Here is a 27,455-nt window from a genome sequence, read left to right as displayed (position 1 = left end):
GAGCAAATAACCTATTTTCAGGATCATCTACTGGAAGCTGATGGGTTCTTCCATTATTACTTTTTGATGGATGTGGAGGTCTCCATTGTTTTTTGCTTCAAATAGGGGTCTGTGTTATTTTTTGGTCAAATCTAGGTCTCCATTATTATTATTATTTTCTGCTTTATTATTATTCTTTTTCTAATATCAGGTCTTTCTTATATTTATTAGCTCTGTGTTTTCTTTTTTCTTCACTGGGTTCTCCACGATTATTGTTCCATCTGTGGTCTGGTTTACTATTGCCTGAACTTTAGTCTTTATTATTATTGGTTGGTCTGGGCACTATATTATGTGTTTTCTGGTATTTAGTCTGTATTATTATTTATTGGCTGGTCTGGGATATATTATTATTATTATTATTATTATTATTATTACTGGCCAGTCTGAGGTCTTATCATTGTCATTTGTCATTTCTGAGGTCTGTATGATTATTAATTATATGATTTATATTGGTGGTCCCCTAGTTACAAACGGACCTCTGGACATTGGTAATTTACTTTTGCCTTAGGCTACAATGATCAGCTGTAAGAGTTATACATGTCCTGTGCACTCTGCTTGCAATGTCTCCATTGAAGAGTAATTTGAGGCAATATGTGGTGCCACCACCTTCTGTCAAGGTCACCTACCTCTAACATATCAGAACCTAGAAATAGTCCCTATCAGGGCAGATAGATTTTTAATTAATTACGTAGCCTGACACTTCTTTCTTTGGGAAATTTTAATACATTTTTGTGAGTAGATTACTATAATCAGCTTATTACAAGAAGTGATTAAGGGACTTGAGAGTATTATGACAGAAGATTCCTAGTCATAATTTTAATCTGATTTCCTCAGTTTAGTAGTGCTTTCATGTAATAGTCATCTAGATTCATGTTTAAAGGAAAATTCTACCACTAAAATAAAGTAGAACGTAACTAAACATACTCACCTATTGTCCTCTTCACCACGAACGCTGGTCTTATTTAACCTGGGCACTGCCTGTATATACGTATGGCCGCTATGAGAGGGTTATGTACAGGATAGATTCTGTAGGTTTGTTCTTAAGTTGAATTTGTATGCAAGTCTGAACTGTATATTTTATAATTGTAACCCCAGCATAAGAACAAGGATTAACAATAAATCTTACAATAAACAGTAAATTACCAACATCGAGAGCTCCTTTTGTAACTTGGGGTCGTCTGTAAGTCGGGTGTTCTTAGGGGACCGCCTGTATACATCCTACATAGCTCACTGTGCTCTATAACATGCTGCCTGCAGATAGGACACTATGTACTATCTGCACATCTCTTCCTGCTTTATAACATGCTGCCTGCAGATAGGACCAGGGCCGATTCTATTTATCAAGTGTCTTAATGTCAGAATATTTCTAGTTGCCCATGGGAACCAATCCCAGCGTGTCAACATTCATTTCTTGGGAGCTGTTAAGGATAGATGAAGAGGGCTCACGAGGTGGGGTTTGCTGCATATTGCAGCAAGCACCCATCGTTAACAACCGAGTTTGGTGCAGGATCGGTGCAAAATGCTGGTGACATTTAAAAGACGGCAGTGCATGGGCACCATCTTGGTTGTGATTGCCACTCCCCATGATGTCATCAGGCCGCAGCGATCAGATGACATGACAGCCTGGGGTCTTTGTAAGACCAGAGACTGTATGGTTTCTGCAGATTCATTACAATGTGCCACTGGCACATTGAAATGAATATGTAAAAACCCTTTATATACTGGAATACAGCAGTAAAAACAATCAGACCTTTTAGGGTTAAAGTACCCTAGATAGTCTAAAAAATTGTTTTATATTTTTTTTTAAATTAAATAAAAGTTCAAATCAACCCCCCCCCCCCCTTTCCCTAGAACTCATATAAAACTAAATAAACAGTAAAAATCACAGACTTGTTAGGTATTGCCGCACCCCCCAAAATGCCAGATCTATCAAAATCTAAAACCAGTTATTGCGGGGGAACTGTATAATGGAAAATAGCCCTCAAATGTTCAAAACATGGCTTTTACACTATTTTACATAACATAACATAAATGTAATAAAAAGTGATCAAAATTTACTAAGAATCTGGCGCTTCCTGCACTGCCCTGACAGAGGGCACCATTTTTTTTTGATGCACCTTTAACAAAGGGCGTGCAACACATTTCTGAATAGTGCAGTTGCGCCACAAAACAGTTGCGTGCGACACAAATGTGACGTGGACCCTTCTTAAATACTTGTGCAAGCAGTTTGCATTGAAAAGAAAGGGCAAAGTCTGACAGAAACACTTAGTTTTTGAAAATATTAAAACACAATAAAAACTATATAAATTTGGTATCACCGTGATCGTACCGAATTAAAGAATAAAGTAGATGTCTCATTTGGAGCGCACAGTGAAAGACTTAAAGGGGTTATCCGGGTTTAAAAAATTTTTTATGGCCGGGCTGGGGAGGGCTAGTTAAACATAATAAACATGGACTTACCTCCTCCGGCGGCGCCGATGTCCCGCGCCGCGGTCACTTCGATCCGTGCCCCTGTAAACAAACAGGGGCACGGAAGCCGCGCACAGGGAGCTTCCGGTCCGCGTTGTGGACGGCTCCTCCCATCCGTCCCTATCTCTCAGCGTTGTAAGCTCTGGGAGATGGTGCGCATGGGAGCATCCGGCCGGCCGGAAGCTCCCTTTGCGCCCTTGTACTGAAACCGGCGCAAGGAGAAGACGGTCCGCGGCGCGGGACATCGGCAGCACCGGAGGAGGTAAGTACATGTTTATTGTGTTTAAATAGCCCTCCCCAGCCCGGCCATAAAAAAATTTTTAAACCCGGATAACCCCTTTAAAAACCGAGTCCAAAAGAAAGTAATCCAAACACATTTTTTCAGCTTCCCGGTATGCTTCAGTGCTTTAAGACCGTGTAGTAATTGTGTTGTAAAGGTTGTCCTGGTAATGTTAATATGAATTAATCTAAATCGTATCATTTAGGGCTCATTTAAACGGGTGTTTTTGATGTCTGTATGCTTTCTTTTTTTTGCGGATGGCAAACTGACCCATTGTTTCCTATGTCACATGTCCATTTTTTTCACGGATGTGCAGACAGTGAGAAAAAAATAGCAGCGTGTGTTATTTTGTCTCGCATGCAAACCACGTACATCCATAGAAGTCAACGGATCTGCAAAACAATGGACGGCACATGCATGACATCCTTATGCTGAGTGTTTTTTTTTCTTCAAATGTTGGTAGGCAACCAACTAGGCAGGGCAAGAAGTACATTAGAAACCCATCAGCTTTTTTTGCATATGTAAAAAAAAATAGATGGCGTATGGACGTGAAAAAAACTAATATAAACACAGGCAATACGTCCACATCTTTTGCAGATGAGCAGCAGCCACGCCCTTCTGAATGAGCCCTTAGCCCTTATTTTGTCTTATACATTTTTAGTAATTTAACTGTATTATGTGTTAAAATGTTATAATCTCCATAATAATAATCTCCATAATAATAATCATTTTAATAAAAATAATAATCATAATAATCATCTCAATAATAATAATAATAATGATCTCTGAGAAGAACCCTCTATACCAGTGCATGGAGCCTGTGTCGCAGTGTTACGTTGCATATTTGGTTACATAAAATCCTCCCATAGACAACCACTAACCCCATAGCCTAGTGGATGGAGGCTCTGTCCTGTATCTCTATGGCAGGTGGAGTGTGGAAATAATTAAAATTATTTAATTGCATAATTTAGAGTCTTGTGTTTGGGAAGCCCTGGGAGATGTAGAGACTCCATATACAGACAGATGATGGTGATATCTCGCTGATGACATGGTCCCTGCTCTGCTGCTAACCCGACACATCTCTCAAGGATTCCCTACCTGATGTCTGCTCTGGGGAAGCCCTTGGTGATGTAGAGACACTATATATGGACAGATGGTGATCGGAACCTGATGATGTGGTCCCGACACATGTACACATATAAGTACGGAGAAGAGGACGATAGGTGCTCATTACTACAGTTTTTTTGGTGTAGACAAATTGATACATCTCTCCCAGTGTGTGTATACAATCAAGTATATCCAGTGTGGGCAGTGTACCATAATAATATATATATATATTTCTCAATTAAAGTGTACTATAAGTATCACAAATACCTACTCCTCTGTATTTTTATTTGCATGGTGTACAGTTCCTTAGCACCACATCCCACATGCGCTACTATGCATGCGCAAAACCTTAGTAAGCTTATAACAAAAATGCCAAAAGTTTACATAGGAACAACTTGGCTCACCCCCCGACAAGCTACCTCTTCGGGTCTCCAAACCCTGGCACAAACCTTACCACAATAATAAAGCACTTGTCCACACGGAGGTGCGTTAATAATATCGTGCACAATGCTGCTCTGCCTAATGGAGTAGCCGCACATGTTGTTTCCAGCTCGCATGGCCCAACATTACATATTGGAGAAAAATGGACTGCTACAGACACACAAAAGGGTGAATATTGGTGGTGCTTTTTTTGCCATTTCAAACACCTGTATTTCTGTGAATTTATATAAATGCACGTTATTATGACACATCTCCATGTGGAGAAAAGTCTGGGAAATCACACAGGACTCTAAGGCTCCTTCCACACTAGCGAGTGTGATGCGATGAACTCGCATCACACTCGCAACGCAAGCTGCCGGGAACGCACGGCCCGAACGCTGCACCGCGGGAGTGAACTCAGCATGTCAGTTCACTCCCGCGGTGCAGCGTTCGGGCCGTGCGTTCCCGGCAGCTTGCGTTGCGAGTGTGATGCGAGTTCATCGCATCACACTCGCTAGTGTGGAAGGGGCCTAAGGATCAATGCATCGCGGTGCACTATAGCGAATATCTTGGTACCATAGTAACCAGACACATCTGGAAAATAGAAAATACATGGGATCACATGATCAGGTTGCTTGGCAACTTGTATCAATGATCTTATTACGGAAAGTGGCTGGTGCCATAATATACTGTTATATAAAGTTCCCTTAAAGGGAACCTACCACCACGAATCTACCTATAAGAGTAGAATGGGTGGTAGGTGCATGTATTGGACGTGAGGAAAGCCTTTTTTTAGAGCTAATCCTCACGTCCCCTTTTTTAAATCTTTATTGCCCTAATATGTAGCCTCTTTGTTCATCCTACCCTGACATCTTCAGCGCGCAGCTCCTGGTAGCTGCGCTCCCTCGTCCGAGAAGTTGGCGTTCTGCTCATGCGCAGAACACAGGCCCTCGGCTGCCCGGCCACTGCTCTGAAGCCGGAGATACTGGGCATGCGCAGAACTCCGGCTTCTCGGATGAGGGCACACAGCTACGAGGAGCTGCGCGCCGAAGATGTCAGGGTAGGAGGAACAAAGACACTACTGGGGCGTGGAGTAGCCTCTTTAGAAAATGTACATATTAGGGAAATAAAGATTTTAAAAAGATATCGCGGATGTTGGGATTAGCTCTAAAAAGAGCTATCCTCACGTCCCATATATGCACCTACCACCCGTTCTACCTTTTATAGGTAGATTTGTGGTGGTAGGTTCCCTTTAAGGGAGGTGTCGTTATAGTATACACTATTTGTGGCTCACTTGTACATTATTTTGAAACAAAATTATATGACATTATAGCTAGAGCTTATGCCTTACACTATTTATTATTACCCTATTGTTTTTGATGTTACACAGGCGTATATATCCTTACCTGTATGTGAGCTAACATCTTGTCCATCCTGTGGTCATTGTTTTATAAATGTTATAAATAGCTGCTGTAAAATAAAAGCAGAGCTCTGATTGGTTGTCATGGAAAACTAGAACAGTTCTGCTCTCAGACACTTCTGATAAATCTCCCCAAAGCATTTATGTATTTCTCTAATTTGCATATGTAATTGTAATGAAGAAAATTATGTCACGGCTCGTTTGACCATAATATAAATAACCGAGACACTGACGTGCAAATTTGTGGATTGTAATAAAAGAACAACGTAGGTGCCTAGAAAAAAACAATACACACATTAGAATATATATACAGTTGGCAAAGTATAAGTTACAGATGGAGTAACAAAAGTCTAATCAATTAATTAAAAGTCAAATACCTTGTGCGGAACCAATAGAGATGAGATGGCCCACACTTGAAGATTCTCCCTGCTCTCTTGTAATTTTGTGGTGGTAATATCTCCTAGGTTAAGAAAAATGCCATGGTGAATGACCTGCTATTATTAGAGGTATAGACACACCGCTTCCACCCATAGGTGGGCTCTAGAAGACTTCCTACCTGGTCCAGACACAGGACCTTGGATGAGTTTTAACCCATCATTGGAAAGTCATAGGATTATGGTTCTCGTCCCATCAGATCTCCAGTACCTTTCAAGACTGAATATGATCCACTTACTATGATAACAATTAGTTCTGTTTATCTCCTCATTCGAGGCCTCCAAGTCAGATTGAGACACGGGTACAAGTGCTGCAAAGATCCTAGAAATGTACCCGAAATCATGCTGGGGTGGATCGTAAATCTATAACTGGCATATGGAGTTATTGGACAAATGGCCCTTTTATAGGTGGAGGGAATATGTGAATACCAGTGGGGCCGCTTCATCTTCTCTAGGCCTTTGAAGCTTATACCTTCCAAAGTTAATTGAGCTGTTTCCAAGATGAGGCTGGGGGGTGGGGATATTAGGAGCATATGTGATGCACTGATGAGCAAGAAATAACTTGACATGTACCCCCCCCCCCCAAACATTCTTGGTATATATATTTCTATATATTCGTCACTATATATAACAAACATATATTTAAAACCAAACTTGTTTTGACCACACAAAACTCCAGACAGTGTTAGTTAGCAGCTCTTGTGATCTCTATGGAAAGGCAAAGTCAAAATCTTAAAGGAGGTGGCATTATATCTTTTACACAATGTAAACATGTTGCTGTGTTTTCTAATATTCAGAACTTGTCTATTGAGACTATTAAAAAGAAAGTGCCCTTTCTTGTAGGGATAGACATGAACTGCTTATGCCTTCAACATATGTTAGAAATATACCATTTCCATTTCTGCATTTTCAGGAGGGTCTTGGCTTTGGTAGATGTGATCCTTCCCGCGCCCTCTGCACTTTCCAGGAGGATTTCCAGGAATTTGAAATGATTGATGAGGAAGAAGATGAGGATGAAGAGGAAGAAGAAGATGAGCTGCCACCCCAAGAAAACAGAAAACATGTGGAAGCACCTCCATCACCAAGTCCCTCTCCTCTACCTCCAGAAGATTCCCTGAAAAATAGACCATGTACTTTGAGACTTAGTGCTCCTCGAACCCAGGTGAGATGCTACAACAATGTATAAATTGTAAATAATTAGAGCTAAATAATAAATTAGTTCTTTACAAGAGCGGGGGCTGGTGACAGGATCCCTTTAAATAATTGAACTAGGATGGAGAAACTGGACACTGGATTCAGGATACTTGCCTGAAAAAATGGATCTCCTATAATACAATTCTTTGTATCAAAAAAAAAGAGAAAAGACAACAACGTAACTTCTAAGCACTGATATAGGTGGTGCACGCAGCCTAAGGTCCGAGGTCCATACAAAATAAGAAGAGGCCACAGCGTCCGATGTAGTGAAGAAGGCGATGATCCTTTATTCACACAAGCACAAGAAAAGCAACAACATTTCGATTCGCCATGAATTCACAAAGATTCGCTTCGAGTCCAAACGTTGCAGCTTTTCTTGTGCTCGTGTGAATAAAGGTTTATCGCCTTCTTCGCTACATCGGATGCTGTGGCCTATTCTTATTTTGTACAATTCTTTGTATGGAGCTGCATTCAAGGGAGGAAACTTGATTATTTTTTTTACAATAACAAGGGATTGACTGTAACATAGTTACAGGATTGCACGATTATTGCATGTTACAAGTTCAACATGACCTCAGTTCACACGACTAAGTTCAATGCATGAAACTTTAGGTCCTTGTGGCAGATTTTCCAGCCCCAACCTAAGCAAACTTTCATACTAATTCACAGTAAACTTGGTCTTGTAAAATGACCTTAATACTTAATATGATATGAAATTTGCATAAACTTACAACATCCAGGAAGACCTTAACTGACCACAAAGGGTTTGAGGGATTGTAAGAATTATAGAACTTACCCCTTGATGGAATAATCCTGCCTTAGTTAAGTTTTTGAAAATTGACGAAAGCTTGTACTGGAGGGCTGTGGGGCTGTTCAAGCTCTCACAATTGAGTGACAGAGTGGATATTAAAACGTACCAGCGGTTGCAGAAGGATTTTGGGACACGTATTTGTGGCACAAAAAAGATTGACCCCATTAAACGCTAAAACAGATCCACTTATTCACTGTATAGCTGCTACTACTACCTACCTATCGGGAATTATTTCTCTGATGTATAATCTTTTGCTAGAAAAAGGTCTTGGACGGTCTTCCTCTTAGGGTTAGGCAGAAGTGGGAAAGGGATGCAGGTCCTATTACTGATGAACAGTGGGGTACTAGAGGCGATCCAGACTGGTAGGTTGTCGCAGTTGTATATTCTACATAGTCTATCGTACACCTAAATTCCTTATTGACATAGGAGTGCGGTTGTTTGTTGCCTGTCCAAAGTGTGGGATGTCCCCTGCAGATATGTCTCATATGCTCTGATTATGCTCTCATCCGACTACCTTCTGGGCTGGGGTTCTTAATCTTTTAGATAAGGTATTTTCTACTAAACTGCTACTTTGTGTGCTGGGATGTGTGGAAGAGGTGCAGATGAATACTTGTGGTAAACTGGAGGTAGGTCGTCCTCTGCTGGTGTTGAGAAAGACGATGGCGGCTCGCTGGATCCAACTGTGCCACCAACTAAGTCAGAGTTCCTTGCTAAAGTGAATGCATTGTTACCAATGCATTGCTGATAAATTTTAAAAATTGTGGGCATTGTGGTTGGATATAGCGGGTTTAACTTCTCAGATGCTACTGAGGGATAGGATGGTGATGGGAGGTACAAGCAGGGCTGCTTTCAGACACATAACTAAAAGTGAGGTTCCAAAATAAAACAATTTTATGAAGAGTCACAATCACTAAGAGGCTCCTTTAGCCCTCACAATAAAAACACTTTGTAGTTTCCAAACAGTAGTATAGTTAGACAATGTGTAATATGGGACTGTAGGAGAATTTTATAGGAGATAGAGAGACCATAGGTAGGTGATAAATATGAAAGATGATATAGATTTATAGATGGATAGTTATGAGAGATAGAAGATCAATTAATAGATGGCTAGTTAATAGGTAGAGAGATGATATATAGATAAATATATAGACAAAAAGCTAGATAGATCAATGGTTAGATAGACAGACAGTAAAGGAAAATTCGGAGCAGCAACTCTGGTGGGTGCACAGACCGTAGGTCCCCAGGCCAGGGGACTATAATATAAGTTCAGGAAAAGGCAGCACTCCGTTAGTAGTGTCAAGCATGCTTGATAAAGGCTCGCAAGGAGCTGAAACGTTGTTCATGGAATAAAGACACCCCACTTTATTTGACACTACTAACGGAGGGCTGCCTTTTCCTGAACTTGGATAGACAGACAGATATATAGATAAGACCTAGACAAATTACAGATGGATAACTGGACCGATGAATGATAGATGTATAGACAGGACATAGATGATAAGCATCTTCACCTGGGCACAACCGTGGGGTATTAAAGGAGCAATACATCCTCTGCCCACAAAAGTTCACATGCAGAGGACCCCTTTGGGATAGTGGGCCATGGGCAAATGGCCAGTTTGATGTCTCCAAACGCAGGTCCTGGGTACTAGAGTCAGGGTGAGAATGTTGGTGGATGTCTGCGGAGATTGAGTGATGTATTTTCAAACTGCTTTTTTTTTCGGAACTGGGGGAAGGGAGGGGAAATTATCCAATAAAGATCAATCTGATTTAAAAAAATAAATAAAATGTTGGACCCACAAATTACACAGTACACATTAGTGCCTTCATTACTAAGCCACAAATGTTGTGTCCCAGAAAACCTAGTGTTGTTTAAGCACAGGGTGCATGACCACTGATAAATAACAAAGGTGTTACATAATACAGTTTTGTCTTTCTAATAACTTTGTTTTTTTTGCTTTTTTAAATTGTATTTAATGTATATTTTGAATAACTTAATAGGGATGCACTAAAGCATAAAATAACAGCCTTTATTTTCCTCTTCTAGTTGTTGGTATATTAGCTTGCATTACTTTACTTACTGTTGTAACTTGTAACTCTTGTAATATGTTACTTGTTTTGATACATGGTTGGGGGGGGGGGGAGGGGAATTTATTAAGGCATTTCAAACGTGTTACAATTCCCCCGCCGGCACCCGTGTCTTCTGCCTCTTGACCAGGGCATTCTGTGCCAGGTCAGGTTCTTGCTGTAGTTTCCGGAGGAAACCATAGTAAATGTGCCAGGCCAGGCCTCACGCCCATCTTTGCCCACAACCCAACCCGACTTCACTCAAAGCCAAAGTGGCATGCAGGTCGGATAATCAGAGAAGGCATAATGAATCTCCCACCATGGTGTTTCTGTTGTTGGATGCTCTTCTGTTGTGGACTAATTCGCCACTGATCTCTAAACAAAAAAATTGTACAAAACCATGGTACAAGGATATATGAACATTTATTATATAGGCAGAAAACAAAATGACACAATGACCCCAAATGCTTTGTTTTATGAATGACAGGCTGGCCCCTCCCATCTAATCCTCCCCATGTCTTATGCCTCCTTAGCGGTCACAGTTCATGTCATGTGACCAGAGTGACATCGTCTCAGGTACTTTAGCCTCTTAGTAATAGCAAACTGTGCCCCATGCATGTATCTGACAACATGAAGTCACAGCAACATGATTTCATGTGATCCCATACATGTTGTATAGTTTGCTATTATTAGAAGGCTGAGAGACCTGCGATGATGTCACTGGTCTCATGTCATGTATGTAACACAAGGCACTCTGTAAAAAAATTGACACAATATTTCCCATCTGTACATAGAGCTTTATATGTCTGTGGTTGAATATTAGCAGACGGTCCCTAAGTACAAGAAGGCAGAGCCAGGATTTAAAGAGACACAGAGCTGTCAGTCAGAATAATGGGTGTGGTGTGAGAGAGAGAAGAGTCACAGATACCAAACATGAGTCACAATAGCTAATTTGTATATCAGAAAAATATCTGTAATTAAGGTACAGTACAGTGGCAGCTCATTTTAGGTGATAGCACTTGTACCCCTTCATCAGCAGGCATTGTTAGTCAGGGAGTCAAAATCTGGTGGCAGTTCTTATTTAGGGTACATTCACACAGCGGTATGCCCGCCGTGCGGACATACCGCCGTGTGCTGGAGGTGAGGAGGAGGTGACCCCTCCTCCCTCCATAGAGAATAGCGGCGCACGGCCGCACACACGCCAAAAGATAGAGCATGCTCTATGTTTTTGCAGTGTGCGGCCCGGAACGGTGCCACACATGTGTGGCACCGGATCCCCGCCGTGCCGCTATTGCCGTCTATGGGGACGTACATGCGGCCGCATGTACGTCCCCGCAGACGGCCTTGTGAATGAGCCCTTAAGCTTTTGAAAGAGGAGAGAGAGATAATGAGCAGATTGACCTCTGCTTTTTGCAAGCAGTCCATTGAAGATATTTTTGCAATTTGTTTCTATTTCATGTTTTGAGAAACTGAGAATTGGATATCTACCCAAAAGCTTTTTCCTAATACAGACGCTTACCCTTATCCATGGAATTGTGATCATTAAAAGTATGACTGTGACCCCAACAATAAGGAGAAAGATGGTCCCTAAAGCGTAACTGTCATTTGAGATCATTTTTATGTTGTGTACATTTTTCTAATATACTTCATTAACAAATTCTACTTAGTTTGTAAAAGAAAATCAAGATACTCCTTCCCATAGAGATGACAGGTTTTCACATTCAAAACCGATTATAATTAATAATTGGTTGCTATTTTCTCCTATTGAGTTAAATAACTCAATAGGAGAAAATAGCAACTAATTATTAATAATGCTTAGGAATCCAGTCAGGTAGACAGGAGAAATGTGGTTTTGCTAGCAAGTGAATTGTAACCATGGATAGTTTATGAATAATTAAAAGCCATAGTGTAGTTGTAGACTTTATATTTAATTGTACAGGTTTGTGGATAAATTCGGCATCTGTGAGGTGCCACCAATTACACTGGATTATTTTGAGATATTCTATTCTCTGAATCTCAGGATACACTTAACAACAACGGTGGATTCATTTCTCAGAGTGACACCTGGGCAGATCCTGAGAGAAATGAGACTGGTGAGAGAGTTGGACTCATTCTTTGCATGGATGTCTATAAATATTTTCCTGGATTTCTTCATCTGTATTAGTTGCATATGTTCCTCATGGGTGGGATTTTTTTTTTTTTTTGCTCATGCTGAAATCATTTGTTGTAGAATGAATTCATTTAATTTTCCCTTTCCCTTCTGTTTTGGGATCACTGCTTGGAGCATACATACTTTATTTGCGTTAAATCTCCCCATTTTATTGTATATACCAGTAATAATAATTTCATTATTTTCTACTAATAGCAAACATTTGTAATCTACAGAACTGGAATCCCATACCCAGGTTACCCACACTGACCTGGACACTCTAAAAGAAGATGATAGTGATTCTGTAGAAGCAGAACTGGTTAATGAAGAAGTGACTGATCCTTCAAGGAATGTTGCAGAAAGAAATCATGTCTCCAGTCATGGAGGGCCCTGGGAATCAGATTCAGAGTTGAGAGTATCTACACCAACTCACGTGAACCTGGAAGATTTGAGCCTTGAGCAGAGGGGGAGCACAAGAGGACATCCATCAAATTCTTCCAATGAAACAACATCTCCATCTTCAGATCCTGGTATCGAGGCTGATTTGACCAGTCGAGGCCGATTCTTGCCAACAGGACATTGCAGTCAGGATCTGAGCTCCCCTGGCTCTGATTCAGATATAGAAGGTGAAATAGAAGCAGCATTTGCTTGCGATGGAGGTAGACTTGTAGGTAACATGATCTCTTCAATTTCGGAAACAGAACTGGATTTAACCAGTGAGTCCAGCAGTGGGAGGTCCTCTCACCTCACTAACTCTATTGAAGAAGCAAGCTCCCCAACTTCTGATCCAGAACCAGATCATGTGGGAGAAGGAGGGCGTCAAGGTATCAAAGACTCTATCCTACTTGATAGAGAGGGAGAAAGTGAGCCGCTAATGATGGAACCAGAAGAGAAATATGGTACATGGAATGAAGAAGAAACCATGGCTCAAGAGAAAGTGGATCAGACTAAAGAACGCAGCCTGGAAAGTATACGGCGCTCATTCTACTTACCTGTTGGGCCCAAGCTAATGCCAGAAACAGATGCAAATAGTGAGTATGACTCGGACTCTGAATCAGAAGCTGACCTAAGTGAGGATTCCGACTCCCCATGGCTTCTCAGCAACCTGGTAAATAAGATGATATCTGAAGGCTCATATCCCATTTCATGTCCAGATGAGTGTTTTCAGAGGCAAAGTCCATCGTGTGATACTCTTTCTCCTGCCTCTGAGCTGGATCCTGAACCAGCTAGCCCAGACATTGAGACAGATCTTACAAGTTCCAAAGAACCATCACAAGAGCTAGATACAGCACAACAGAGTATAGAGCTGGTGGATATGGAAACGCTGCAACATTCCCTTAGTCATCATGAGAGGGAGCAGAATGGTCCTGGCTTGTATGTATTGCATGACTCATGTGATACAGTAACTCCAATATTTGAAGGAATTCCTCTTCAACTTGAGGGATTATCTCATACAGCTAAATGTCGTCCCCAATCTCCAGGGCATGTTGCTGAACAGAAACCTTGGCCTGGCACGGAACAAATTCTTCAGGAGCGAAGACATGGCTGGGATATTGATCGTGACTTAGATTCTGGCATTCTAGAGGATAATGATCTATGTGATGATCTTTGCCAAGAACTGGACCAAAATCAACCCACAATGGACACATCTACAGCAAAAACCAATCATGGCTTTAACCTAGAATATACTGCTGATGAAGATAAAGATATTCCTTATTACAGAAGTCTAAAAAGTTCTCCTTATCATAACTGTGTTGAAGAAGAATCCTTCATGGAACGTCCTACAGCTGAATCTCGAATCATAGATGACTCTTTGGCCTATGATTCAATGAAATACACATTAGTAGTGGATGAGCACACTCAGCTTGAGCTGGTTAGTCTTCAAAGATGTACATCCATACTGAGTGATGGCAGCGACCTTCTTAGAGCTTGTGATGCTTGTGACCTGGAAGAAGATGACTTTGGAGATGATTTGGAAGCTCATGAAAATGAATCTTCATCAGAAGACTCGTCACCAGAGCCAAACTTGCCTTTCTCCAAGAAGTTTCTCAATGTTTTTGTCAACAGCACCTCTCGTTCATCAAGTAAGTTGATGGTTTTAACTGAGATATATTCATTTGTTAAAGCATTCATTTTTTTCTAATATTTGTGAATATTTTAAAGTTTGCATACAGGCGGTCCCCTACTTAAGAACACCTGACTTACACACTTCCCCTAGTTACAAACGGACCTCTGGATTTTGGTAATTTACTGTACTTTAGTCCTAGGCTACAATAAACAGCTTTAACAGTTATCACAGGTGTCTGTAATGAAGATTGATTGTTAATCCTGGTTCTTATGACAACCCAACATTTTTAAAATCCAATTGTCACAGAGACCAAAAAAACTTTGACTGGGGTTACAATAATAAAGTATACGGTTCCGACTTACATACAAACTCAACTTAAGAACAAACCTACAGAACCTATCTTGTATGTAACTCAGGGACTGCCTGTAATCATTTTTTGCACTTAATTTTAGATTTATATTGTGACATATTTGTCACTTTGTCATAATAATGTAATTTTTTCTAGGTACTGAGTCCTTTGGGCTGTTTTCATGTGTACTCAATGGAGAAGAACGTGAACAGACCCACAGAGCTGTTTTCAGGTATGAAAAGTGTACCCTGTAGTTAGTCCCTATTTATTTTGCCAAGTCTTTGCCAAAATTGGGACATATTTAGAGACCGGTTTAACTATATAAATACTTCGAGAGGCACATTCTATTATGTTGTTAGATCCTTGGTTGCACACCAACATAGTTACAGGACATTGCAATACAGCACAATACAGGAGTACATGACCACATTACTTTACATATGGGGAAACAATTATGGTACCAAAATATACCATTCACAATAATAGATAGACACAGAGTAGATAGACATGGATAGGGATTACTGCAGTAGGGGTGCTGGTGCGGCGTAGACCGATGCACAAAACATTGGGTGCCTCTTTTGAAAGTGTTAAGGGTCATTTATGTATTTATATAATATCTTACATAATACAAGCAGAACAGGAGAACCATGTATCATGTGATTGGACAAAGTGTAAAACTTGTCCCATTTTAGTATTGCTACTTCATTCTTTGTTCTCATGTGTAAATGTCTCAGTCATGTCTCATCATGTTTCACAGCGGTATGAAGTTCTGCTTATTATGAAGTGCTACTCATTATGATTATGCACATTTCAGGGCAGGGTGATAAGGGGGCTGCTGGTGGACTTTTAGGAAAACTCAGACATTTAAGGTTGCAGCACAAGTCACAGAAGCTAAAATGCGGAGGAAACATTATTTTGTAGGATCTTGCTGCATCATCTGATTCACTCACACTGGCATCCTGATTTGATATGTGCCTTCGCAATAGATAAACCAACATACATTCTGAGATCTGTTTTTTGTAAAAAAAAAAAAAAAGTAGACTTTTGGAACCAAAGAGAACTAGTAAAGTCCTATGATATCTTAGGAATTCCCTCCCTAAAAAAATCTCAGTTTCGTACATGATCACTTAGAGCTAAGTTTTGGCCACAAATCGGCCAAATAATTATATCAAAAGTTACAAAGGAGAGGGAAATATAAGAAACCCCTTTTGTCGATCACTGCAGAGAACTAATGTAAAGAATAGATCTAGCTCTGTTGGATTATTTGTCCTTCAAAATATAAGTCCCAGAGTGTGTGCAGAACTCCAGCGTGCTACTTGCCTTCTTTTCTTTTGATCCATCTCTTTGCAAATACTGTACACAGCAGAATCAGCACATTGCTGATTGGAGTCCATCGTGTTACTTCACCAGTAGCTCACAAAATCCCCCCACTGGCCCAGGACATCACCATCCCAGTTGGATTTCTCGTTTTAGAATTGTTGGCCAATCCGCCCTGCCTTTTGTCTGTTCCAAAACACTTATTCTTTATTTTTTTAAGATAAATGTTAAATTGAATTGTGATATCTTGGTAGATGAGTTGCTGATGATATATTTATTGCTTTTAGCTAATGTTGGTTGAGCTACTCCCTTAAAGGGAACCTGTTGCCACACACCCCGTTTTTCACCATGCACCATGTCCCAAAAGCACATAACATGACAATTGCATAGTTGCTTTTGTCATGTTTTGTCACTAATCCGGCTAGTGTCCAAGTTAGTTATGTGTATTAAAAAATAGCAATGAATGTCAGGTCTATGTAATAAAGAATTGAGACAACATATGCATTTACTTATGCATCAGATAAGGGGCAGTGTAGTTTTGTCTTTGATGTGTTGTGTGACTGTGTTATTCAGGTTTATTCCTCGTCATGAAGATGAGCTTGAACTAGATGTTGATGACCCTTTACTGGTGGAGTGTGAGGATGGCTCATGGTGCCATGGTTATAACATGAGGACGGGAGAGCGAGGAATTTTCCCTTCTTTTTATGCCCATGAAGTTGTGTGCCCAGTGAAAGAGAATGTTGGTAAGGCAATCGTACCATTCTGCTATATCATCTATATACACTACCTGATTCAATGTGTTTTTAGTTTAGGTGCTGCACATGTGCCACTTGATGATATTATATGATATTTATATAATTCTTATGATCTGTGCAGTGATCAAAGGAAATTCTCCTTGGGTCCAGATGTTTGATGTGCAGTTTCTGGGTTCTGTTGAAGTTCCACATCATCAGGGCAATGGTATTCTGTGTGCAGCCATGCAGAAGGTAAGAGAGTAAGCAATGACCCAAGTGCAGGGATCCCATATGTAGTACCTTGGTTTCCAATTACGGTTTCCATGCTAAACATGAAAACCATCTGGAATAGTCATAATGAAGATCACACTTGTGAAAGATTCGTTTTTTGGCACCAAATCTTTGTAATATCCACATTTTAGCCGCTGTATCAGGAAGGCTTACTTACTAACAATGACTAAAAATGGATATCAGTAGAACTACCATAAGATATTTTGTGTTTACCAGCAGGCCACACAAAATAGTCTTAAGGGACTGTGCTGAAGAGGCTACACAGCCTAAGTATTGATAGATATACAAGATAGATTCTTATTGCACGGTCAAACCCTGAGTGTTACTGTTGATTTTTACACCTCTACCAGATTGCAACAGCAAGGAAGCTGACAGTGCACCTACGGCCACCAGCTAGCTGTGAACTGGAGATCTCCTTACGTGGCGTCAAACTGATTTTGAGAGGAAACGACCGTCCAGAGGTAAGTCAGAAGTCTTCATAATGATTTCTAAAATCATAGACGTGTGAGCCAACCAGTTTAACAGCAGTCCAAATAATTAAATGGTTAAATGGCTTTCACATCCAAACCAGTCATATTGCAGTTATGGCAGGGTTGCACAACCTTTATTGGTCCGTGTCCATTGTCAAATCGCTCAACTTCATGGAGCCACACTAGTAACCAGAACCCTAGATGTGCCAAAAACCACAGTACATCCCAAATGCCCCCCAGAAACCAAATACTGCATTTGTACAATCGCTAATACAGACCTTAGAGCAGACCACAAATACAGTGCTCAAAACATACAGTGATAACACTGGAGACCCCACCCTGGAGCAGGCACATAATTCAGGAGACCCAGAGATGACCTATGATACAGGAGACCCTCACAGCTGACCTATGATGATATAGGAGACTCAGAGCAGTTCGATAATAGTGGAGACCCCCCAGAGCACGGCTATAATACAGGATACCCCCTGAGATGCCCTATGATACAGGAGACTCTCAGAGCAGATGGATAATACAGGAGACCCCCAGAGCAGAGCTATAATACAGGAGACCCCCTGAGATAACCTTTGAATACAGGAGACCCTCACAGCAGATGGATAATAGTGGAGACCCCAAAGAAGACTTTAAAATACAGGAGACCCCCAGAGCAGAGCTATAATGCAAGAGACCCCCTGAGATGACCTATGAATACAGGAGACCCTCACAGCAGATGGATAATAGTGGAGACCCCAAAGCAGACACTTATACTGGAGACCCCACAAGCAGATGTATAATAGTGGAGACCCCAGAGCAGAGCTATAATACAGAAGACCCCCTGAGATGACCTATGAATACAGGAGACCCTTTACAGCAGATAGATAATAGTGAAGACCCCCAGAGCAGACCTATAATACAGGAGATCCCCGACAGCACTGCCCTGGGTCCAGCAGCTGCCACATACAGCCAATGGCATAAGACAGAGCAGAGCAGGAGATGAAGAAAAGTAGAGAAGAAACACCACGGGCACTTTCCAGACAATTTCGATAGTAGAGTGGCAGTATGGACAGAGCAGGGACGAAGAGCAGAGCCAGACAGCTACAGTCCATATACATCCTAGAAGAAGATAATAAAGCTGCACTCACTGAGGTTATGAGCAGGAGCCTTTTTTTGGGAAGATGCTGTACATAAACAATGTGGCGATGGGCCGTTTCGTGCTTCTCAAGCCTTTTGATTTTAAAAAGGCCATTTTTATTTTTGTCCAACTATAGGGAGAACATTTTATCGAATGGCGATGGTGTCTTGTTGTTGGTTGAAACACCAATCATGTTTTTTTATATTCCCTTTTATGAAAATCCATTATGGTTAAAATCGTCCATTTTTCTCTACGTTTTCTCTGAAGTATATGGACACCTTTTAGTCCTTATGTTTAAATGATAGACATGATGAAACGAGTGATTCCTTTGTTTATTGGCCTTGTTACCATATTTCCATATCACATTGTAATGCTTAAATGTGCAGATAAATCTTATCCACCCCGTACTTATCATTCACTCTACTCACTGTTTTGCAGGATGAACGTTGCAGTCACTTTTTCCAAATGAAAAATATTTCCTTCTGTGGTTGTCATCCAAGGAACAGCTGGTAAGAAGTGACTTGATAGCAGCGTATTACAGTATATATCTATATGGGCATCAGAGCTTACATTTTACTCACTACGTATTATACTCAAGGAAATGGAAGCTGATCAATAACAATCCAAAAGAGTAAAGGAGAACCCGGAATTGGAAATGTGTATATACTATGTTTACGCATCCCCCTCTCATAAATTTCTCTTTTTGGCAGTGATTTCTTTTGCTTATTTGTGACTTTTTAGGTTTGTATATTTTTCTTCTTCTCCCAGTTATTTTGGCTTCATTACGAAACACCCGGTTCTGAATCGATTTGCATGCCACGTCTTTGTTTCTCAAGACTCTATGCGGCGCGTGGCCGAGTGTGTGGGGTGAGTTTCATTTTCAAGTACAGGCTGAATTTTCAATATTGCCCAAAATAAAATGAAATAATTATGCAGCGTATACTGTAAGATTGGCCATACAATGTACAGCCACTATTGTTTTCCAAGTGGATCATCTTTATGGAACCTAGAATGGAACAGTCTGCTACTATATATCACTAGTTAATGCCTTGTGCTTCTATATGAGCATTTCTGCCCTGTTATGCAAATGTCACTTTATCTATTCATGTTATTGAGCTGATGCAGATGCCGCCAAATACTCCACCCTGCACTTGGTGGAAGCTATAGAACTCACGCACTACAGTTTATCTGTACTACACATCAGTAGCTCTGGAGGAGGAGTTCACTGAGATTCACTGAGATTGTGCGCCCGATATCCTGCATGTGTGGCTTCCCCGCTCAGGTCCAACGGAGTTCACTATCTTCTTCCCGGTGTATGTAATTGCATTGTCTTGCGACACAAATTGAAAGTTAAATCCCGTGCTCAGTCCGAAGCAGTTGGATTGTCTGACGGCACGCCCTCTATTTCTGTCGCAGCTGCGCCACAATCCGATCGCGTGTGACACAATCCCCTGCTAAATACCTGTCCTAGCAAATCCCACAAACCATGAAAAGTCCAACTAAAGTGCGATCCATGACCCTTAGTAAATAAGCCCCACTGTGTGAATGCAGCCTTAGAAGGTATTCTAGGCAAATACCATTTGAATAGTAAATCAACATTTGAGGATTATAATATAGGTGGTGTGGGTGGTAGACCATGGCCCAAGCCTTCTAGGGGGCCCATGGGCACCCAAACCACCCAAATTTTATACTCAGATCAACGTTCACCCATGAAATTCTTATACATCTGTTCCTGCTCTCGATACACATGTACATGAGTCTTCCAAAGGTTCTGAAACTGCCGTTTGAAAGCAGGTAGAAGGGACACATCCTCACTTCCCCCTAGAACAGTGGTGGCTAACCTATGGCACTTGTGCCAGAGGTGGCACTGGGAGCCCTTTCTGTGGGCACTCAGGCCATCACCAGAGAGGACTCCAGGTATCTTCCTGCAGTCCCAGATACCCCATGACTTGCTGAGCACAGAGCTATATTAAAGTGACAGAGCTACCTGGGACTACTGGAGGAGTGAGAAGGTGTGGACAGATCTGGATTATCATTGTAGCTCCTGCTCCGGCCCTGACAATTCTTCCTGTGTATGGGACCCAGGAGGGAAGCTACAATGATCATCCAAATTTCTTCTATTTTCTGCTTTATTGGTGTCCTCAGGTGCTGGTATCAATGAAAGTTGTGACAGAGCATGGAGTATAAATCACAAATTAAATTTCTGTCTTTGCACTTTGCGGTAAATAAGTGGGTCTCGGTTGTAGTTTGGGCACTCGGTCTCTAAAAGGTTCACCATCACTGTCCTAGAAGCTTGATTCTAGTACCAAATGTAGGAAGTGATTCCAGACTTGTAGGGGCTGTAATATTCATACATGTAAAAAATCCCAGGGCCCATGGCAGTCTTAATTCGCCCCTAAAAAGCATCACATTGGGGGTTGGGGGGCACTGGCGCCGCAGTTATGGTGGTTTTGCGCCAAAAAACCATTCTAAACCTTTTTTGGCAATTTTCTGTCTTGTCCTACTAGGGGTTGAGGCCTCGCGAGAAAGAGTATGGCTTGCGGGAAATAGTCTGTGCACCCAAAATTCTGGTGCACAGTTTAGACCAACTATAAAAGTATCTCTAAAGTAGGAACCGACAGACTTCTGCTGCTCCAGAATTCTTCATCACTCTTTATTCATCATATATCTGGTGCAGCAAAAGACTAGTGTTTTCCAGCCAGAGACTGCTGGACCCTGAAACACATTGTTAAATCTCCCCAATGTGTATCTCTGTAAACCCTACTAGCAGAACTTTATACAGTATACTAAACAACATAATAACAAAACCAGTATACAATTACAGTATATAGAACACCGCTCATAGGAAGAAGTCACCATGAAGTTTTGTACTTGAAGCCTCACTTGTGTGACCTATAACTCTGCTGTCTTTCAGCAGTAATATCCCCCACCAAAAGAAAAAACTACCTCCCACTAGTACACTGTGGGGCAGATTTATCAAGTGTCTGAAAGTCAAAATATATTTCCAGTTGCCCATGGCAACCAATCAGTTAAATGAAAGCTGAGCTGTGATTGGTTGCCATGGGCAACTGGAAATATTCTGACTTCCAGACACTTGATAAATTTGCCCCTGTGTGTGTGAATCCAGTTTATTTATAGTGACTAATGTCATGGAGATCCTCCACTGCTCTCCCCCCCTGTGCTCACAGGTGAATAGGGGAGGTGGGGCTGTGACATCACCAGAGCTCTGAATAGACGGCCCACTTTTACAGCAGTCCTGTCACTGGTGGCAGTCCGCACTCATTTTCTCAGTTCAGTTACCTCTGTTGGTCAATTATGGTGAAATATATTTCAAAAAATCAATATATTATTAATATTTCCTTTCATGGGAAAATGTTGCTATGTACACACAAAAATGCTAAAATTTGTATAGTATTCTTTTAACATGACTTTTATTTCTTTTATCCCTTCATTTTTCTAGACGGGCTTTCCAGGAATTCTATCAGGAACACGTGGAATTCAGTTGTCCCACAGAAGATATTTACTTGGAGTAACCTGGGAATTGTAGATATTAAGGAGGGGATTTGGGAGGGAGTTCTGGGAATATAAATATATATACAAATTTAATGTCACCATCATTCAGCCAGGACACAAGAAGCAGTGCGCCTGCATGAACCCTGACATCCCCCACCACAAATCTTTAGTAGGAATAATATAATTTCTATATGACATATTATACATTAACCCTTTTAATCCTACAAGCTGACAGCAGTTACTCTCCTATACGCCTTTTATCTTCTCTCTTTAACCCCTTCCCTCCAGCAGCCTTTAGAGCACCTTGAATTAAATCCCTGCTCCGGTTTGTAGAGCCTCTCAGAGTGACCCTTTCCTTGCTTCTGACTGCAAAGCATGTTGGGTTATCTCTTACCCTGCTTTATATGGCAGAATATTTCAGCATAAATATTCTGGCCTCATATGTGGACTGCAGCGCTTCATGTTAACCCCATCATGCACAGTGCCTGGAAATGATTCCAGCTTCGGCCACACATTTTCTGATGTAACTATGGGCCTAGCTCATTTCTCTTTCGCCAATGGACTATTCAGCCCTCCACGTTATGAGCGGGCGAGCCCCTTTTCTCCCTATATGATCTGACAAGCCTGCAGCTCACACCACAAGTACTCTTCCCTCAATACAGTGATGTACAGATCCTTGCTACACTTGGTTTACTACTGTAGTAGTGACCCATAGTTCACTGTTGAGTTATGTTTTCTGCCATTGTCTATCGTACATAGTACCTTTTTAATGGGGCAGGTTCTGACTGCTATCTCTAACAGGAAAAGGGGCATCCGAGTAGAAGTCCACTAAATGGGAAGTTTGTTGCTGAGACTTGTCTTAATAAGTACTTTCTATGTTGCTGGTAGACGTAATAAAGGTTTAAAAAGCAATGTTTTCTGTCACAGTATACACTGGAATAATACAGTTGTGTATAATATTTTGTCTAAATGCTGGGAGGGTTGATATTCTTGTTCCCACATCTGGAAGCACTCTGAAAACACATCTGCAGATCATTTCACCATCACCACTCCTATACATATACTCAATCTGCAGATTATTCCTCCTTATCCCAATAGTAGGCCCGGCGTGCCAGACCTGCAGCAGAGGGACTTAAAGGCATGAAGATACACAATATATAGCATGACGTCAAGTAGACATAACATGCAGAGACTGAGGCCACACTTTACATCAAAAAGTGTCCGAGCACAGGATGAGGAGAACATAATTAGGTTCTATATAACGGCTATGAGGGTGAAGTGTCATCTTATGTGGCATAGCGGGCATCTCATCAGATAAGTGAAGGTGTAACATGAGACAGTCCCAATGTCCAAATGCAGTGCAGGTGTGTCAGATCCCTTTATGAGAAGCTTGCAAGTAGTACCTGTCCACCAGTGGTCATATCAGGCTATTATAAGTCCTGTGGTTGTTGGGTAGAAATCTTGAAACCTGCTCTGCTCTACAATGCAAGAACTTTGGACTCCAAAAAGGACGTTTGAAGAGATCACAGCGTCATCTTTTTCATGTCATAGCTCATATTTTTTTCTTTTAAGCATTAAATAAAAAACAGAGTTGCGCCAATGCTGTTTCCTTTGTGTTACTTACACTCTAAATATATATCCACTGCAACAATATCCTAAATCTACCACCAAATCCCTTCATAATAAATCATGGAGACTTACTCATAGATCCAGGCACAGTGTGACAATCTTCTTATATTTGTTATCCATGGCCTCATTCCTTCTAAAATCAATTTTTAAAATTATGCTAACAAGCCAGAAAGGCTACCTTAGACCCTCTGTGTTGTAGTTACTCAGGCTGTTAGTGTGAAGGAGCACTTCCCCCCTCCTACTGTTTGCTCACTGCTGCTTAGATTACAGGGAGGACGGGGGAGGGTGAGACTGAGGTGTGCTGCTGCACAGTCTGACAACTGTTTGTAAAGTCAGAGCACTTGGAGCTTCTGTAGCACACCCATAGCCCTCCTGGCTCATAGCATAATTGTAAAAGTTGATTTTAGAAGGAAGGAGGCCATCGATAACAAGTATTAGATTACCACAGTCACTGTACTTGGATCTATGAGTGTCTGTGGTCTTTCATTCTTGATTTTGATGGCAGATTTCCTTTACGTCTTTCTACCATTTACCTCAAAGGCTAACCCAATCATGAAGTGATGAAAATATTATCTTAAGGCCATATTTGTCTGATGCCTCATTATAGTTGCTGCTGACCCAAGCCCTCATACACATAAGCCCTTTGCTGAGCTAGAGTGCCTAACACACGTGACAGTTGCCATACTTCCCAACCATCCTGGATCTAGTCGGAGAGTCCCGATTTATGGGCTCTGTCCTAGCCGGCAGGAGGTATGTGTCGGGACATTAACTCTGCCAGCATCCTCCAGATTACTGTGATGGTGCAGAGAAAGGAGAACAGCAGCTCCCTGCATTATCCATGATGTCATCCCTGCCCGCAGGCTTCAATTTTACATACAGCAGAAAGAGAGGAGAGAAGAGCTGCTGCTGCTGCAGGAGAACAGTGAAAGGTGAGTATCTGTTAATTATTTTACAGTGGTTGCAAAATAAAGGGAAAAGCTGCTGGAGGGGCAAAATAAGTTGGGGAGCTGCTTGAGGGTGAGCTGATGGAGTGGGGGTGCAAAATAAAAGTTTTTCTAATAAAGTTTTTTAAATAGGTACGAACCTTTATTATGTTATACATATGTCCATCTACCTTTCCCAGGTTCAGCTACAGATGCAGAGGGTGCATGTACTTCTGCAAAGTGAAAGTCTCCTGCAGCTTCTTCTATATCCTGCCTTCAGCTGACAGGTTGACACCTCTAACCTCAGAACCCTTGCATGTAGAAATAAAGTGTTGGTTTCATATTAGGCAGGAGAGTCTCCTCTTTGACATGATATAATATATTATGCATGAATGCTTAAGAGAACCAGAGATATCCACTCTTAAATTTACAATGAGGAATACTAAACTGTACATAAAATTTTTTTTAGTACAACTATAAGGGTTAAGCATCCTGTCAAAACGTTTATAAACGTCCTTTCTGTACCGGGCATGTGCAAATAGGACATTTATAGCCGTATGGCAGTCTTGAAGGGTTAAAAAGGAAACCATAAATACTTGCTATCATGACTGTAGGCCTGGCTAGGTTCATGATACTTTGGTTTGTTCTGCCACCTGGTGGTATATAAGAACAATATTAATACAAATAATAAAATGAGACTGTAATTCCTGAAGATTTTTTTTCCTGTTAAAAGAGTCAGTGCTAGAAAAAGCTGCTTACTATACGCTGATGTCCCTGTCCCATCAAGATGGGCGCAGAGCAAGAAACAAGAATTCAAAGAATGGCAAAGATAAGTCATGCACCACGTCTTCATGTCCTGCACTAGTGGAAAACACAGGGTCGTAGATTAACCATGCCTCCTAACTGCCCCGGATCCAATGGGACAGTTCCAGATTCCAGGGTCCCGGACAGCGGGTATGTTCCTGGCTGCAACCTCCGGACATAGAATTGAATGCAATGGTAATGCAGGGAGCCATTGACTCCACACATCAGCCTTGAGGCTCTTCCCCCTATTGATGTAAGGACTTCCTCGTGTTTCTCAGCATCAGAGCCATGGAAGGGAAGAAAGGAGGACCATGCATGAAAACGGGAAATGGTCGGTAACTGATTCTTTTTTATAATAATGGAGTAGAAAATGGGCCACAATGTGAGAGGGAAGGTGTACCGAAAGGTAGGGCTTTATAAGAGGGGGTCAAATAAAAGGGCTAACTAAAAGTGGGGGATCAAAAGTAAAAAGTGCATTTTGGGTGATGGGCAACCCATAAGAGAGGGTATTATGTGTGGGGGCTACAGAAAAGGGCATTTTGGGGTTATAGGGGTGCTATTTTGAGTGCGGGCTCAAATGAAGGGGTGGCATTGTATGTGAGGGTGTAACAAGGAGGGGCATTATATGTTGGTGGGTCACATAAGAATATATATTTGATTTCCTCAGAAGGGCATTATATTGCTTGGGTTGTGGCCACAGGGAGGGAGCATCATGCTGTGTGTGTGGGCCACTTGAAAGTGGGCACTTTACAAGGAGGGGTGTCACAGGAAAGGGGCATACTATGTGGGGCCACAAAGGGGGCATTATACAGTATGTGGGCCATTACAGTGGGTAGTATACTGTCTGGGAATACTAAGAGATGGGACCTTAGTGTGGAGGGGTACGAGTGGCGGGGTACCTTACCTCCACTCATAGGCACTTTACTACATGAGTAAGATAGGAATCACATACTTACGTGTTTATATATATATAATGTCTAGTCTATCTTTTTACATGTAGCATTAACACTTTTCCTGATTTAGAGGCACTAGCACTTTATGGATAAAATAAGATTGACTGTTCAGGATATTAGGCTGCTACATTGCCTGAATTTATATACCTATGAAGTGTGTGGTGTGGTAATGTATGGAACTTCAGATACATCTAGTCTGAGAGTTTGTCTAATTTGATTTGTCAATAAAATTAACTATTTCTTAAAGTACCAAAGTGGTTTGTGGATTTGGACCAGTGAACGCTTGTTTTTTTCTATTCAGTTTAGATTAATGACAAAGAGGGTTTGATTTAAAGAACTTTTAGATAAGTGACTTCACAATTATTGTGGATAAATGTGCTTGTAATCCAGTATTTTGAATTGTCAATAGTAACACATTGAGCAAAGAAAGAGAACACCTTCAGGATTGGATATGATGAGATTAGCACAAGGTCACAGCAGTTTCCCTCTTAATCTCCCAATACTTTTTTATTCCGTCTAAATAATTAATTGTTAAGAATATCACAAAACATAAAATATAATAAAACTCATGGGATGCTTTTTGTTAAATTGTTAATGGGGAAAGCAAATAAAAAACCTGATTGAAGATCGACAGGATGGCTCATAAGAAGAATGCAGTAAAAGATGACTTGATCATGTGTGCACAACAAAGGGAAGCTAAAATACGTTATGTTTGCAGCTCAGCCCCAATTAACTAAATCCAGTTGAACTGCCTTACTAAGCTTAGCCACTATATGGCGATGTTCTTGGTAAGCAGGGAGCAGACTGCAACACCACATCCTAAAGATGCAGTTTCTTCCTATAGAAGATCCCAGAATATGCAATTAAAACCAATAAAGAAAGGCACTG

General features: G+C 41.2%; 1 protein-coding gene across 1 annotated transcript in view; it reads left to right on the top strand.

Annotated features, from left to right (window-relative positions):
• Positions 1-23,858, top strand: part of MAPK8IP2 (mitogen-activated protein kinase 8 interacting protein 2) — a 38,416-nt gene extending 14,558 nt beyond the window's left edge. Inside the window, exons 3-12 of the mRNA XM_072147638.1 lie at positions 7,083-7,331; positions 12,259-12,331; positions 12,624-14,471; positions 14,961-15,036; positions 16,695-16,864; positions 16,998-17,107; positions 17,497-17,607; positions 19,184-19,254; positions 19,514-19,612; positions 22,206-23,858. Of these exons, the coding sequence (XP_072003739.1) occupies positions 7,083-7,331; positions 12,259-12,331; positions 12,624-14,471; positions 14,961-15,036; positions 16,695-16,864; positions 16,998-17,107; positions 17,497-17,607; positions 19,184-19,254; positions 19,514-19,612; positions 22,206-22,278 (2,880 nt within the window). The 3' untranslated portion in view covers positions 22,279-23,858. The remainder of the gene's footprint in view (positions 1-7,082; positions 7,332-12,258; positions 12,332-12,623; positions 14,472-14,960; positions 15,037-16,694; positions 16,865-16,997; positions 17,108-17,496; positions 17,608-19,183; positions 19,255-19,513; positions 19,613-22,205) is intronic.
• Positions 23,859-27,455: the final 3,597 nt, after the last annotated feature.

This window comes from Engystomops pustulosus, chromosome 4, assembly GCF_040894005.1.
Source record: "Engystomops pustulosus chromosome 4, aEngPut4.maternal, whole genome shotgun sequence".
In the NCBI taxonomy this organism is placed as follows: Eukaryota; Metazoa; Chordata; class Amphibia; order Anura; family Leptodactylidae; genus Engystomops; species Engystomops pustulosus.
Note: the sequence above shows the minus strand (reverse complement) of the source record. Positions and strands in the feature narration are given on the sequence as shown.